We start from the raw sequence: 12549 nt of genomic DNA on the forward strand, positions 1-12549 counted from the left end.
GTTGTGCATGCGATTACGCTTCTGACAGGTAACTTATTTGTTACAGAAAGTAGTGCTGCACTCTGTCGGCAAACCTTAAACCAGTGACGACTGGAGGGTTGGTTGGTTGGTTGTTTGAGGTTTAAGGGACCAAACAGCAAGGTCATCAGTCCCTTGTTTCAAATATGGTCCATTCCGCTAATGGGACATCTCAAGAAAGTCAGAACAATAAAAGGGAAAAAGCTAAAAACGTAAAAAGGCAGTCATGTTGTCAATGGTAAAATCAAAATGAGGGAAGTCAGCAAGAGAACGAACCCAACGCTATGCTGAAGCAGCATAGGCAAGACCACCTGTGACTTAAAAGGTGCAACCGCGAGAATGTGGAAGTACATATGGGAAAAGGAGACTAACCAATCCTTAAAAAAAAAGGGTAAAAACAGAGTAGAAGGGGAAGAAAAGAGGATCTTGGTCAGGGAGGTGAATCGGGAATCTCCGAACACGGCGTACAGTGGGAGACACCCAAACACTCACCGCCCTGCCCCAACACCAGAGAGAGATTAAAAACCTTAAAACTGAGAATAAAAACCACTTTCCCGGAGGAAACCGAGAACCAGAGAGACCATCCGGGAATCGTCAGCCAACATCAAAGGTAAAGTGTGGGGGAGTCTGTACTTAGCACGCAGAGCCAAAAGAAGGGGGCATTCAACCAAAATGTGGGCTACTGACTGGAAAGCTCCACAACCACAAAGTGGGGGTGGCTCATCACACAAAAGAAAACCATGGGTCAGCCTGGTATGGCCAATGCGGAGACGACACAGTGTGGTCGAGTCCTTTCGGGAGAGGCGAAAGGAAGAACGCCACGGTCCTGGTGTCACCTTAACCGCACGAAGTTTATTAGACAGGGGAGTAGCCTCCCAAGAATTGGCCCATGACTGCGCGAAGTGTGATTTGATGTGAAGCCGTAAATCCGCTGCAGGAGGGGTTACAGAAAACGGGGGGGGGGGGGGGGGGGGGGGGGGTAAGTGACTGCCCCAGCCAAACGATCAGCGAGCTCATTACCCGGGATACGCACATGGCCAGGGACCCAAAAGAAGTCAATGGAACAAGCAGCATGGTGAATATCAGCGAGATGGTCATGGATGGCAGAGACCAAGGGATGGCGCGAAAAACACCGGTCAATAGCAAGAAGGCCATTCAGCGAGTCTGTACATAACAAAACGTGGTTGTGTTGGGACTGTTTAATAAAGGTAAGGGACTGGGAAATTGCCATCAATTCCGCAGTAAACACCCCACATGTTGGTGGCAGCAGATGATTTTCCGTTCCAACAGAGGACGTGAAGGCATACCCCACATGATCAGCAGATTTAGAGCCATCAGTGTAAAAAAACAACAGCATCCCGAAACTCCCATAAAATTTGGCGGAAAAAGGAACGGAACACCACTGGGGGGATGGAATCTTTCGGACCTCTGTGGAGATCCATCCGAATTCGAGGTCGAGGAATTAACCACGGAAGGGTGGAGGGGACGGAGCGAGGAAGACAGGACAAAGAAGGAAGCTCAAAATCACGGCAAAGAGACGCAAGGCGGAGCCCAACCGGTAAACCCGCCCGTGGGCAGGAGTCGGGTGGGCGACGTCCATGGTCTGGGAACAGGATAGAATAGGAAGGATGAGTGGGAGAGGAACAGATAGAGAGTGCGTAAGACACCAGAAGCTGGGACCGCCGAACGGAAAGGGGGGGATGCCAGCTTCAACCAGGAGACTATCAACAGGGCTAGTAGGGAAGGCACCGGTGGCCAAACGGATACCACGATGGTGGACTGGATCCAGCACGTGCAGTGTGGAAGGAGCAGCTGAACCATAAACTTGACAACCATAGTCCAAGCGAGACAGAACTAGAGCACGATAAAGACGGAGAAGGAGGGAACAGTCCGCACCCCAAGAGGAGTGGGCAAGGAAGCGAAGGACATTGAGTTTACGGAAACATCCCACCTTCAGGAGTCTGATATGGGGCAGTCAAGTGAGTTTGTTGTCGAAAAGAAGACCCAGGAAACGAAACTGTGGGACCACAGGCAATCGTTGTGAATCGAGATAGAGCTCTGGATCAGGGTGGATCGTAGTACGGCGACAGAAGTGGACCACCCGCGATTTTGAAGGAGAGAATTGAAACCCGTGTGAGAGCGTCCATGCAGAGGCACGCCGTATAGCTCCCTGGAGCAGCCGTTCTGCAGATGCCATCGAGGATGAACTAATCCAAACGCAGAAATCATCCACATACAGGGCAGGGGCGACCAAGCGACCGACAGAGGCCACAAGTCCATCGATAGCAATGAGGAAAAGAAGGACACTCAAGACAGAATCCTGTGGGATGCCCGTCTCCTGGGTCCGTGGAGAACTAAAAACAGTACCAACTCAAACTCTGAATGACCGATGGAACAGGAACTGGCGGATAAAAATCGGTAGTGGACTCCGAAGACCCCACTGATGAAGCGTTAAGTAAGATGTGATGGTGCCAGGCCGTGTCATAGGCCTTGCGAAGGTCAAAAAACACTGCAACCAAATGGCGGTGCTGGGAAAAAGCCTGCCAAACTGCGGATTCCAAGCGAAGTAAATGATCGATTGGAGACCGTCCCTCTCAAAAGCCACACTGGTAAGGGGATAATAGATCCAGAGATTCGAGGACCCTATTTGAGCCGACGGGCTACCATCCGTTCAAGTAACTTACAAACAACATTGGTCAAACTAATTGGCTGACAGCTGTCAACAGATAGGGGGTTCTTACCAGGCATAAGGACAGGAACCACAATGCTATCCCTCCACCGAGAAGGGAAGTCACCATGGAGCCAGATACGGTTAAACACCCCAAGAAGATGTTGCCTTTGTGGAGCACTGAGATGTTGAAGCAGTTGGTTATGAATGGAATCTGGGCCAGGGGTCGCATCATGAGAAGAAGATAGAGCAGAAAGAAATTCCCATTCAGTAAAAGGTTCGTTGTAAGATTCTGTCTCACAAGGAGTGAAACATAAGGTGGAAGCTTCAGCCCACTGTTTCTGGTGAAGCAAAGCAGCTTGATAGGAGGCTGCTGCTGATGCCACTGCAAAATGGGTCGCAAGACGTTCTGCAAGAACTAATGGGTCCGTACAAAGGCCATCTGGGAGGTGAAGGCCTGGGAAGGTGGACTGCCGATGGCAACCTTGGAGAGAGCAAAGTGTAGCCCATAACCGTGACAGAGGGACAGTAGAACCAAGGGAAGAAACGAATCGTTCCCAACATATCCGCTTGCTCTGTTTGATTAAATAACGGGTTTTAGCGTGGAAGCGTTTAAAGGTAGTAAGGCTGGCTACGGATGGGTGCCTCTTAAAGTGTTGCAAAGCTCGACGGCGATCACGGATGGCAATGGCCGTACTCTACCATGGGACTTGCCGGCGATGAAATGGCCCAGATGAGCGCGGGACAGCAAGGCTAGCAGCGCGAACAATCGCGTCAGACACGTCACGTAGGACGTCATCAATACAACCAGACAAAGAGGGAGAAAACACGACCTGTGCAGTGTATAGAGGCCAATCGGCACGTTGGAAAGACCAACGAGGTAACCTGTCCACCGGGGAGCGGATGGGAACGAGATAATCAACGGGAAATGGTCACTATCACAAAGGTCATCGTGTGGCGACCAGTGTAATGAAGGGAGGAGAGACTGAGAAGAAAGAGAAAGATCAATGGCAGAAAAGGTACCATGACTGGCACTGGAATGAGTAGGGGAGCCATCATTAAGAAGGCACAAGTCGTGGTCTGCAATAAACTGGTCTATAACGACTGGAGGGGATAGTGACGCCGTGCGACTGGTTCAGATTCATATCGTCTAGACTTACGTGGTCAGTTATGCATGAGACGCTGTAGTAAACTGGTGTGCTTGTCGCTCTGATATAGTGAAGCCGGTTTCCGAAGCGTAGTGCAAGAATTTGTATTTACACAAGATTAGCAGTATTTACTTCTTATTTATATACAAACGAAAAAGTTTCTGTATGTCTGCCGCTGGTAGTTCGCGGCGTGAGTGCTTAAACAGCCACGATTCATTTTGTTATATACGTGACAGTTTTACCATTCCCAGTCAATGGACAAACATCAGTAATTTTGTCAGGGATGCCTATTTTGCTTATTTTAGAGTAAAATTGGCAACCAAGATAATTCATGAGCTCCTCACAAAGTCTGCAAGCAATGTGTGGAGGGTTTGAGAATGTATATGTGGTTGTATATGGGTGTGTGTGCGCGAGTGTATACCTGTCCTTTTTTCCCCCCTAAGGTAAGTCTTTCTGCTCCCGGGATTGGAATGACTCCTTACCCTCTCCCTTAAAACCCACATCCTTTAGTCTTTCCCTCTCCTTCCCCTCTTTCCTGATGAGGCAACAGTTTGTTGCGAAAGCTTGAATTTTGTGTGTGTGTTTGTGTGTCTATCGACCTGCCAGCGCTTTCGTTCGGTAAGTCACATCATCTTTGCTTTTAGATATATTTTTCCCACGTGGAATGTTTCCCTCTATTATATATATATAAAAATAAAAAACAAATATGTGACTTACCGAACGAAAGTGCTGGCAGGTCGATAGACACACAAACAAACGCAAACATACACACGAAATTCAAGCTTTCACAACAAACTGTTGCTTCATCAGGAAAGAGGGAAGGAGAGGGAAAGACAAAACGATGTGGGTTTTAATGGAGAGGGTAAGGAGTCATTCCAATCCCGGCAGCGGAAAGACTTACCTTAGGGGGAGAAAAGGACAGGTATGCGCGCGCGCGCACACACACACACACACACACACACACACACACACACACACACACACACACACACACAGACATTTGTAAAAGGCAAAGAGTTTGGGCAGAGATGTCAGTTGAGGCGGAAGTACAGAGGCAAAGATGATGTTGAATGACAGGTGAGGTATGAGTGGCGGCAACTTGAAATTAGCGGAGGTTGAGGCCTGGTGGGTAACAAGAAGAGGATATACTGAAGGGCAAGTTCCCATCTGTGGAGTTCTGACAGATTGGTGTTAGTGGAAAGTATCCAGATAACCCGGACGGTGTAACACTGTGCCAAGATGTGCTGGCCGTGCACCAAGGCATGTTTCGCCACAGGGTGATCCTCATTACCAACAAACATTGTCTGCCTGTGTCCATTCATGCGAATGGACAGTTTGTTGCTGGTCAATCCCACATAGAAAGCTTCACAGTGTAGGCAGATCAGTTGGTAAATCACGTGGGTGCTTTCACACATGGCTCTGCCTTTGCTCGTGTACACCCTCCGGTTTACAGGACTGGAGTAGGTGGTGGTGGGAGGGTGCATTGGACAGGTTTTACACCGGGGGCGGTTACAAGGGTAGGAGACAGAGGGTAGGGAAGGTGGTTTGGGGATTTCATAGGGATGAACCAAGAGGTTACAAAGGTTAGGTGGACGGCGGAAAGACACTCTTGGTGGAGTGGGGAGGATTTCATGAAGGATGGATCTCATTTCAGGGCAGGAGTTGAGGAAGTCTTATCGCTGCTGGAGAGCCACATTCAGAGTCTGATCCAGTCCCGGAAAGTATCCTGTCACAAGTGGGGCACTTTTGGGGTTCTTCTGTGGGAGGTTCTGGGTTTGAGGGGATGAGGAAGTGGCTATGGTTATTTGCTTCTGTACCAGGTCGGGAGGGTAGTTGCGGGATGCGAAAGCTGTTTTCAGGTTGTTGGTGTAATGGTTCAGGGATTCCGGACTGGAGCAGATTCGTTTGCCGCGAAGACCTAGGCTGTAGGGAAGGGACCGTTTGATGTGGAATGGGTGGCAGCTGTCATAATGGTCATAATGGAGGTACTGTTGCTTGTTGGTGGGTTTGATGTGGAGGACGTGTGAAGCTGGCCATTGGACAGATGGAGGTCAACGTCAAGGAAAGTGGCATGGGATTTGGAGTAGGACCAGGTGAATCTGATGGAACCAAAGGAGCTGAGGTTGGAGAGGAAATTCTGGAGTTTCTACTTTAAAGTCAGCTACATGCCCTGTGCTGCATTCAGCTGAAATTCCAGTGCCAGTGCTTCAAGAATTACCCTTCGTAGAAATACAAGAAGATGCATTGGGCGAAGATCAAAGTGATCGCAGTGCCAAAGATTTTAAAGGTGACGATGATTCTGTTTGTAAAGGATTTAATCAACATGAGTTAAATGACTTGGTATGGGATTTGGGAGTATCCCAAAAAGCATCAGAACTTCTAGCATCAAGACTGCATGAAAAAAACTTGTTAGAATACGGAGCTAAAATCAAGAGAAAGTGCATTTCTGCAGTTCTGTTGGAGTGCTGATGCATTTGTGTATTGCCACAACATACGTGGTTTAATGAAGGAATTGGGAATTTCAGACTATAACGCAACCAAATGGCAACTGTTTATAGATAGCTCAAAATGTAGCTTAAAGTGTGTTCTCCTCCACAATGGAAATTTATACATTTCAGTCCCAATAGGCCATTCAGTTTTCTTGCCTGAAAAATACGAAGACATAAAAAAGGTCATTGACGTGTTGCAATATAACTTGCACCAATGCATCATCTGTGTTGACCTTAAAATGGTTTCTTTCCTTCTTGGCCAGCAATGCGAATATACCAAGTATCCGCGTTTTCTGCGTATGTGGGACAGTAGAGCTCGTGAGATGCATTGGGTGCAGTCAAACTTGCCGCCAAGATCTGACCTGAAATATGGTGACCCAAACATTGTAAATCATCCACTTGTCAACAGAAAAAAACATTGTATTTCCACCTTTGCATATAAAACTAGGTCTCATGAAGCAATTTGTTCGAGCTCTGTCAACTGAAGGGGACTGTTTTAAGTATATCATTTTGGCTTTTCCTAGATTGTCATATGAGAAGATGTAGGCTGGTGTCTTTGATGGGCCACAGATTCAGCAACTTATTAAAGATGAATGTTTCATAGAAACAATGACCAAACTTGAAAAAGAATGTTTGGTTGGCAATCAAAAGTATTGTCAAGGACGTCGAAATTGTTCAACAACTCTTAGGGAGCTTTAAAAAGCTTGGCTGTAATATGAGTATCAAACTGCATTTCTTACATTCTTGCTAACTTTCAAGAAAATCTTGGTGCTGTTAGCGATGAACAGGGTGAGCGATTTGAAGGTCATGGAAGCAAGGTATCAAGGTAGACGGGATGTCGGTATGATGGCTGACTACTGTTTGAGCATCAAGCGAGAATGTCCCCAGATGGAACATTGTAGGAAAGGTTATAAGCGAAAATTTGTACCCTAATGTCTTTTTATTATTTGTATAAACACAACGTAACTTTGAATATTATAATAACCTTTGAATGAAGAAAATAATATTCTACTACGTTTGGTTAGTACCTCACTTTATTTTCCTTTGTATGCCCAGTTTTAATGACTTTTAGGGTAAAGAGGTTAAAAAACTTGACGTGATAGTGCTAACAGTTTTGAATTCAGAGACCAAAAGTTAGTTAAGAACAAGTCACAGATCTAGGACAACAAAATGGCTGTTCTCCAGTATTATGAACTACAGAGATTACCCGAAGTGCTACCACAGTGACCCCATTCCAGAAACCCAACATGAATTCTAGTGTCTCTAAGTATCTCCTCCACCCCACCACTCCCACACTCCGACCTTCTACATATTTCCAGAAGTTAATAAACCCAACCACCCATGTTGCCCATGGCAGATGGTGGTTGTGCCCCCACAGAGAGAACCTCTGCCCATATACGAGTGTTGGAACTTAAATAGTGGTAACTATTTATTCACAACCGAAACAGAAGAGTTACATGTTTGCACCTGCTACTGTCCTTCAAAGTAGTCACCAGTGTTGTGTAGAAACCATTGCCAGTGATGTGGAAGGTGTAGTATACCATTAGCAGAGCCTGTTCTGTTGAAGGTGCGAATGGAGCAGTCTACTGCCTGTCGAATCTCTGGAACAGTTCTGAAGCGAATGCCACGAAGTGGTTCCTTCATCTCTGGGATCAAATCAAAGTCACCATCACCTGCGACTAGCTTTGCGAAAGAAGCAGCGACACTTTCTGCGCAACCCACCCATCATTTTGCATGACAATGCGCAGGCACATACAGTGCAAGCTGTGGCTGCTCTGTTCGGTCGATGGGACTGGGAGGTACTGTATCATCCACCATACTCCCCGGACTTAAGTCCTTGTGACTTTGATTTGATTCCAAAGATGAAGGAACCAATTCGTGGCATTCACTTCAGAACTGTTCCAGATATTTGACAGGCAGTAGACTGCTCCATTTGCACCATCAACAGAACAGGCAGTGCTAACGGTATATTACGCTTTCCACATCGCTGGTAAAGGGTTCTACACAACGCTGGTGGCTACTTTTAAGGACAGTAATCGGTGCAAACATTTAACTCTTTTGTACTGCTCGTGAATAAATAGTTGCCACTATTTAAGTTCCAATCCTTGTAGTCTAACATTCTTCTTTTTGTGATGATTCTTCTGTCTTGACTTCTTGGACAACAGACGACCGTTCTTTCCTACGATCCACACTGTTGCTCTAGGTGCCACCGTTTGTTGGTAGACTGCTTCTCTGTTTCACTGAGGCGGAACACCTTGGCAGGTGTCTTCTTCCTCATGAGGCATCTCTGGCTGCACCAAAGGGGTAGTCACCACCAGTGCTATGGGGCTGGGGGTCGAGGGAGCTGATGTCCTCTCTCCCAATTGAGAAACAGGTATCGATATGTGGCTAGGGCCAGAAGTTTCTGCCTGATATCTTCTCATTTTGATAGGTGTGGATTTTGACATGATGTGATGTTATGTGGACTGGATGGAGCCATTGAAACTTTTTATTAGCAACTGAATAAGACAGGTGGTCAATTGTTTTATATTTCTTTATTTTCTTCTCCCTCTCAAAAATTGTAGATGTTAGCAAATGAGAAGGTGGTGTTCTGGGCAGTTTATATATGTAGGAGAGTTGTTTGCAAAGTCTGCCTTCATGCATTGCCCTAACCTCTGACACCTACAACATATCACAGGAGGAGGAAAATAGGGTTTGACTTCACATCTATAAATCATAATCTTCACTTTCTCAGGTAAAAAATTTCCATCAAATGCTAGGATGAAAGTTCCAGTGTCCAACCGATTATCCTTACGGCATGCCACTCTAGGTTAGCACACAGTTCTTTGTCTGTTTGTAGTGTTAGGTCCTGATGGAAGCTGAGGTCTCGACTTCTGTCGAGTTTGTTATGAGGTAACTGGTATATCTTTAAGCTTGTCACAGGCATGGTCACCAGTACGGATAAGTGATCAGTTTCATTGCCCTATACGCACCACAAAGCCTACCTAGCATCACAGCCATTGCCCAGAGTCTCAGTATTGTGTACTGGACTGAGACCTACTCCTAAGGATACACTGGGAGGTTGCAGCAAGCATCAGCAGTGCAATCCTTGCATTGTCAGGGGGCTACAACTGTGAGGGTAGACCGGAGTGCAACTCTACATTTTTCACAACAAACACTGCCAAAAGTGAAAATTACAGACAGGAATACAGCATAGAAATGTATCCAAGGACACTGACTTGCACTGGCAACAGTTCTGCTCAATTGTGTGAAAAGAACCAGCCATTTGGTTATTAACTTTCATGCAAACCAAGTATCCAATAACATTCAACTGAAAATTGATGGAGCACACCAATTGTGAATTAGCTCATTCCTTTTGGTAAGTCTGCCATATAAAGCAATCTTTTCATTTGTTCATTCATTCATGTGTGTGGTTTCCCTGTTTTGTAATGACATATGGAGGTGGCCAGAAGCGTAGTTTGCAAAATCAGGGTGGGGGCACTCTCATATCTATGAAGTTAGGTGCATCCATCAGTTACTGCACCAGCTCACCATCTAGTTATTTTCATAACAATTTTAGTGCCGATTTTTCTATGGCGAATTTCTTACTAACTATGGAGATGGACTGATAAAACAAAGAATGAGGATGATCTCCACATAAGAGAAGAAATGAATATCTGGAAAACACTGACAAGAAAGAGGGACATGATGATGGAACATTTGTTAAGACATCAGGAATAAATTCCATGATACTAAAGGGTGCTGTAAGGGTAAAAACTACAGGAAGACAGATTTGGAATATATTCAACAAATAATTTAGGATGTAGGATGAAAGTGTTACTCAGGTGAAGAAGTTGGCACAAGAAAGGAATTCATTGCGGGTCACATCAAACCAGTCACAAGACTGATGACAAAAGTGTTGAGTACAAGTCAAAACATCTTCTCCCAGATAAAAGATATGCAATTCTCACTTGCACTTTTGAGAAATAAAATATGAACCATAAGGCTTTTAGACACAATAATGGTTAATATTCTTCTTGAGTTTGCAACCACATCATGTTGCAACACACACACACACACATATATATATTGGTGCATGAAGGTCAGTCCATTTGTAAGAATTAATGGGCAGAAGTCCTTAATAACTTTGATGCATGTGCTTATAATTTAATGCTATAATATTCCACATTTGCCTATAATGTGATCATGACCGTTTTTTATGTAGTTTATCACTAAAGATTACTTAATTTTTATTCGGAAGAATGAAAGTTAAAAACCAGCCAAAAAAGAGACAAGAATACAACTTACTTCTCAGGCACAACACCTTTAATTAGAACATCTGGGTCCAGAGGAAATGGAAGAGGCTCAAAATTGGCAAAATTAATCTTGAATGCTTCAGGATCTGCCAATAAGGCCTGGAGTCTCTCAGTCTGTGTGAAAGTATGTTTTCTTCAATAACTGCTTTGAATACATACAATCATAAAAACTACATGGATCAAATAATATAGCTAACACATACCTTTTTCTTTCTGTTTCCACTCTCTCTTGCAACTGTTTTAACAAGCTTCACAAGTTTATCAATGAAGCCCTGTTGACGGGATAGAAAGACTCTTCGCTTTTGCAGATCAGCATTACCTTTGAGTAGAGTCTACAACAGATATATGACAAGAAGTGGGCTGGAACACTCAAAACTATGAGCTTCGCCAGATTATAGAACATTAAAATTATGAGCTATTAATACATACCTGTGAGAACATTCTCATAACTGTTAAGTACATATCTCTAACTCTGCTATCCTGCTTCACAGCAGGTTCTTGGTCTTCACATTCTATCAACAGGTACCTAAGATATAAATTTAGTTAGCAATATTGATTTTAAAGATTCAATTAGTTGACATGTCAAGTTTAAATACTGATCATATAAGAATTGTTTAAAAAACAGCTGATACAGACTGTTTTTGAGTGAGTAGGGCACCTTTGTTTAAAACAAATAGCCAATCAGCACAAAACTGTCTTAATACTTCAAAATTAAGAACAATTTTTTCAATTTTCCAATTTTCTGTTCAGCACAGAGTCCAGTTAACTTATATTTTACAATACCTTTAACTCGTATTGTTTATTATGGCACTAATTGCTCTAGTTTCGTTTACTGAATAAAGAAATTTGAAGTGTGTATACGAAAAAAAGCTTTGATGATTTCACTACTGCACAGCATGTAAAGGTAACATCCCATCATTTTTATTTTAATGCATTCAGGTATTGCTGCTCAGTGTCAGAAGGTACCTATGAGAGAGAGAGAGAGAGAGAGAGAGAGAGAGAGAGAGAGAGAGAGAGAGAGAGAGAACAGTCACCTATTATGGCCATGTTACGATCATCATGATACTATTTTTTGCCACCTGGCACTATAAATGGCAAGATTTCTGGAGGAAGACTGAATTTTACTAGCTACCAGTGGTTCATAACTGGGGCACCTTCAAATGTGGCATGCACTGTAACACAAATACCTGAGGCCATGCTAGGAACCACAAATTAAAGTAGTAACAAACATCGTTGGACACCAAGATTTTTTTGGGACACACTGTCTTGGTAAAAACAGAAAGGTAAGAAAAAGTTTTTAAAGAAAAAAATCAGATCAAACACTTAATTCATTGGGAACCTAAACTGTACAGCTTCCTGAAATGGGTCAACTCTTACTCTACGATTCTTGCATATGATCTTTCTTCCAATGCCATATTAGTTCTCACAGTGTGTGTTCACCTATCTGCTAGTTATCTTCACACTACCTTATGTCCTGGAAGAAACAGTTTATTCTGATAGTTCCTACATCTTCTATACTGGATTTTCTTCATTATAAACTTGGGTTTTGACCAAGACTGTTTAATTTTGTTGCAAATTATCTGAAATTATGAAGAAGGTATTCTTTCACGATATCATGAACCATTACAAACAAGGTGTCATACAACATAAAGCGATGAATATTCCCTCCTTCTATCTATCATCCTTCAATGAAATCTGCCAGCTAACTGGTCTCCTAATTTTTCTTGACAAGTTTAACTAATATAATGCTCTCTCCTTTCCCGCTGAGTGAATTCATTGAACCGATACAATGTATCAATGACTGTCAGTCCCATCAGCCAGCAAAAGATGATGGGAGTAATACTTATCAAAACAGCAAGGCATTTTGATGAACTCTTTCACCTGAATCCCACATCTCAACTTAAATCTTGACTCCTCATCACAACAGACTT

At 43.9% G+C, this 12549-nt stretch overlaps 1 protein-coding gene across 2 annotated transcripts in view; it reads right to left on the bottom strand.

Annotated features, from left to right (window-relative positions):
- The window catches only part of LOC126199333 (phosphatidylinositol 3-kinase catalytic subunit type 3), a 102510-nt gene that overhangs the window by 23801 nt on the left and 66160 nt on the right, over positions 1 to 12549 (bottom strand). For both annotated transcript variants that reach the window (XM_049936184.1, XM_049936183.1), the window contains exons 11-13: positions 11048 to 11144; positions 10822 to 10950; positions 10611 to 10732 (exon numbers count right to left, since the gene is read on the bottom strand). In XM_049936184.1, coding sequence (XP_049792141.1) covers positions 10611 to 10732; positions 10822 to 10950; positions 11048 to 11144 — 348 coding nt within the window. The remainder of the gene's footprint in view (positions 1 to 10610; positions 10733 to 10821; positions 10951 to 11047; positions 11145 to 12549) is intronic.

The sequence above is a fragment of the Schistocerca nitens genome, chromosome 8, assembly GCF_023898315.1.
Source record: "Schistocerca nitens isolate TAMUIC-IGC-003100 chromosome 8, iqSchNite1.1, whole genome shotgun sequence".
NCBI classification, from domain to species: Eukaryota; Metazoa; Arthropoda; class Insecta; order Orthoptera; family Acrididae; genus Schistocerca; species Schistocerca nitens.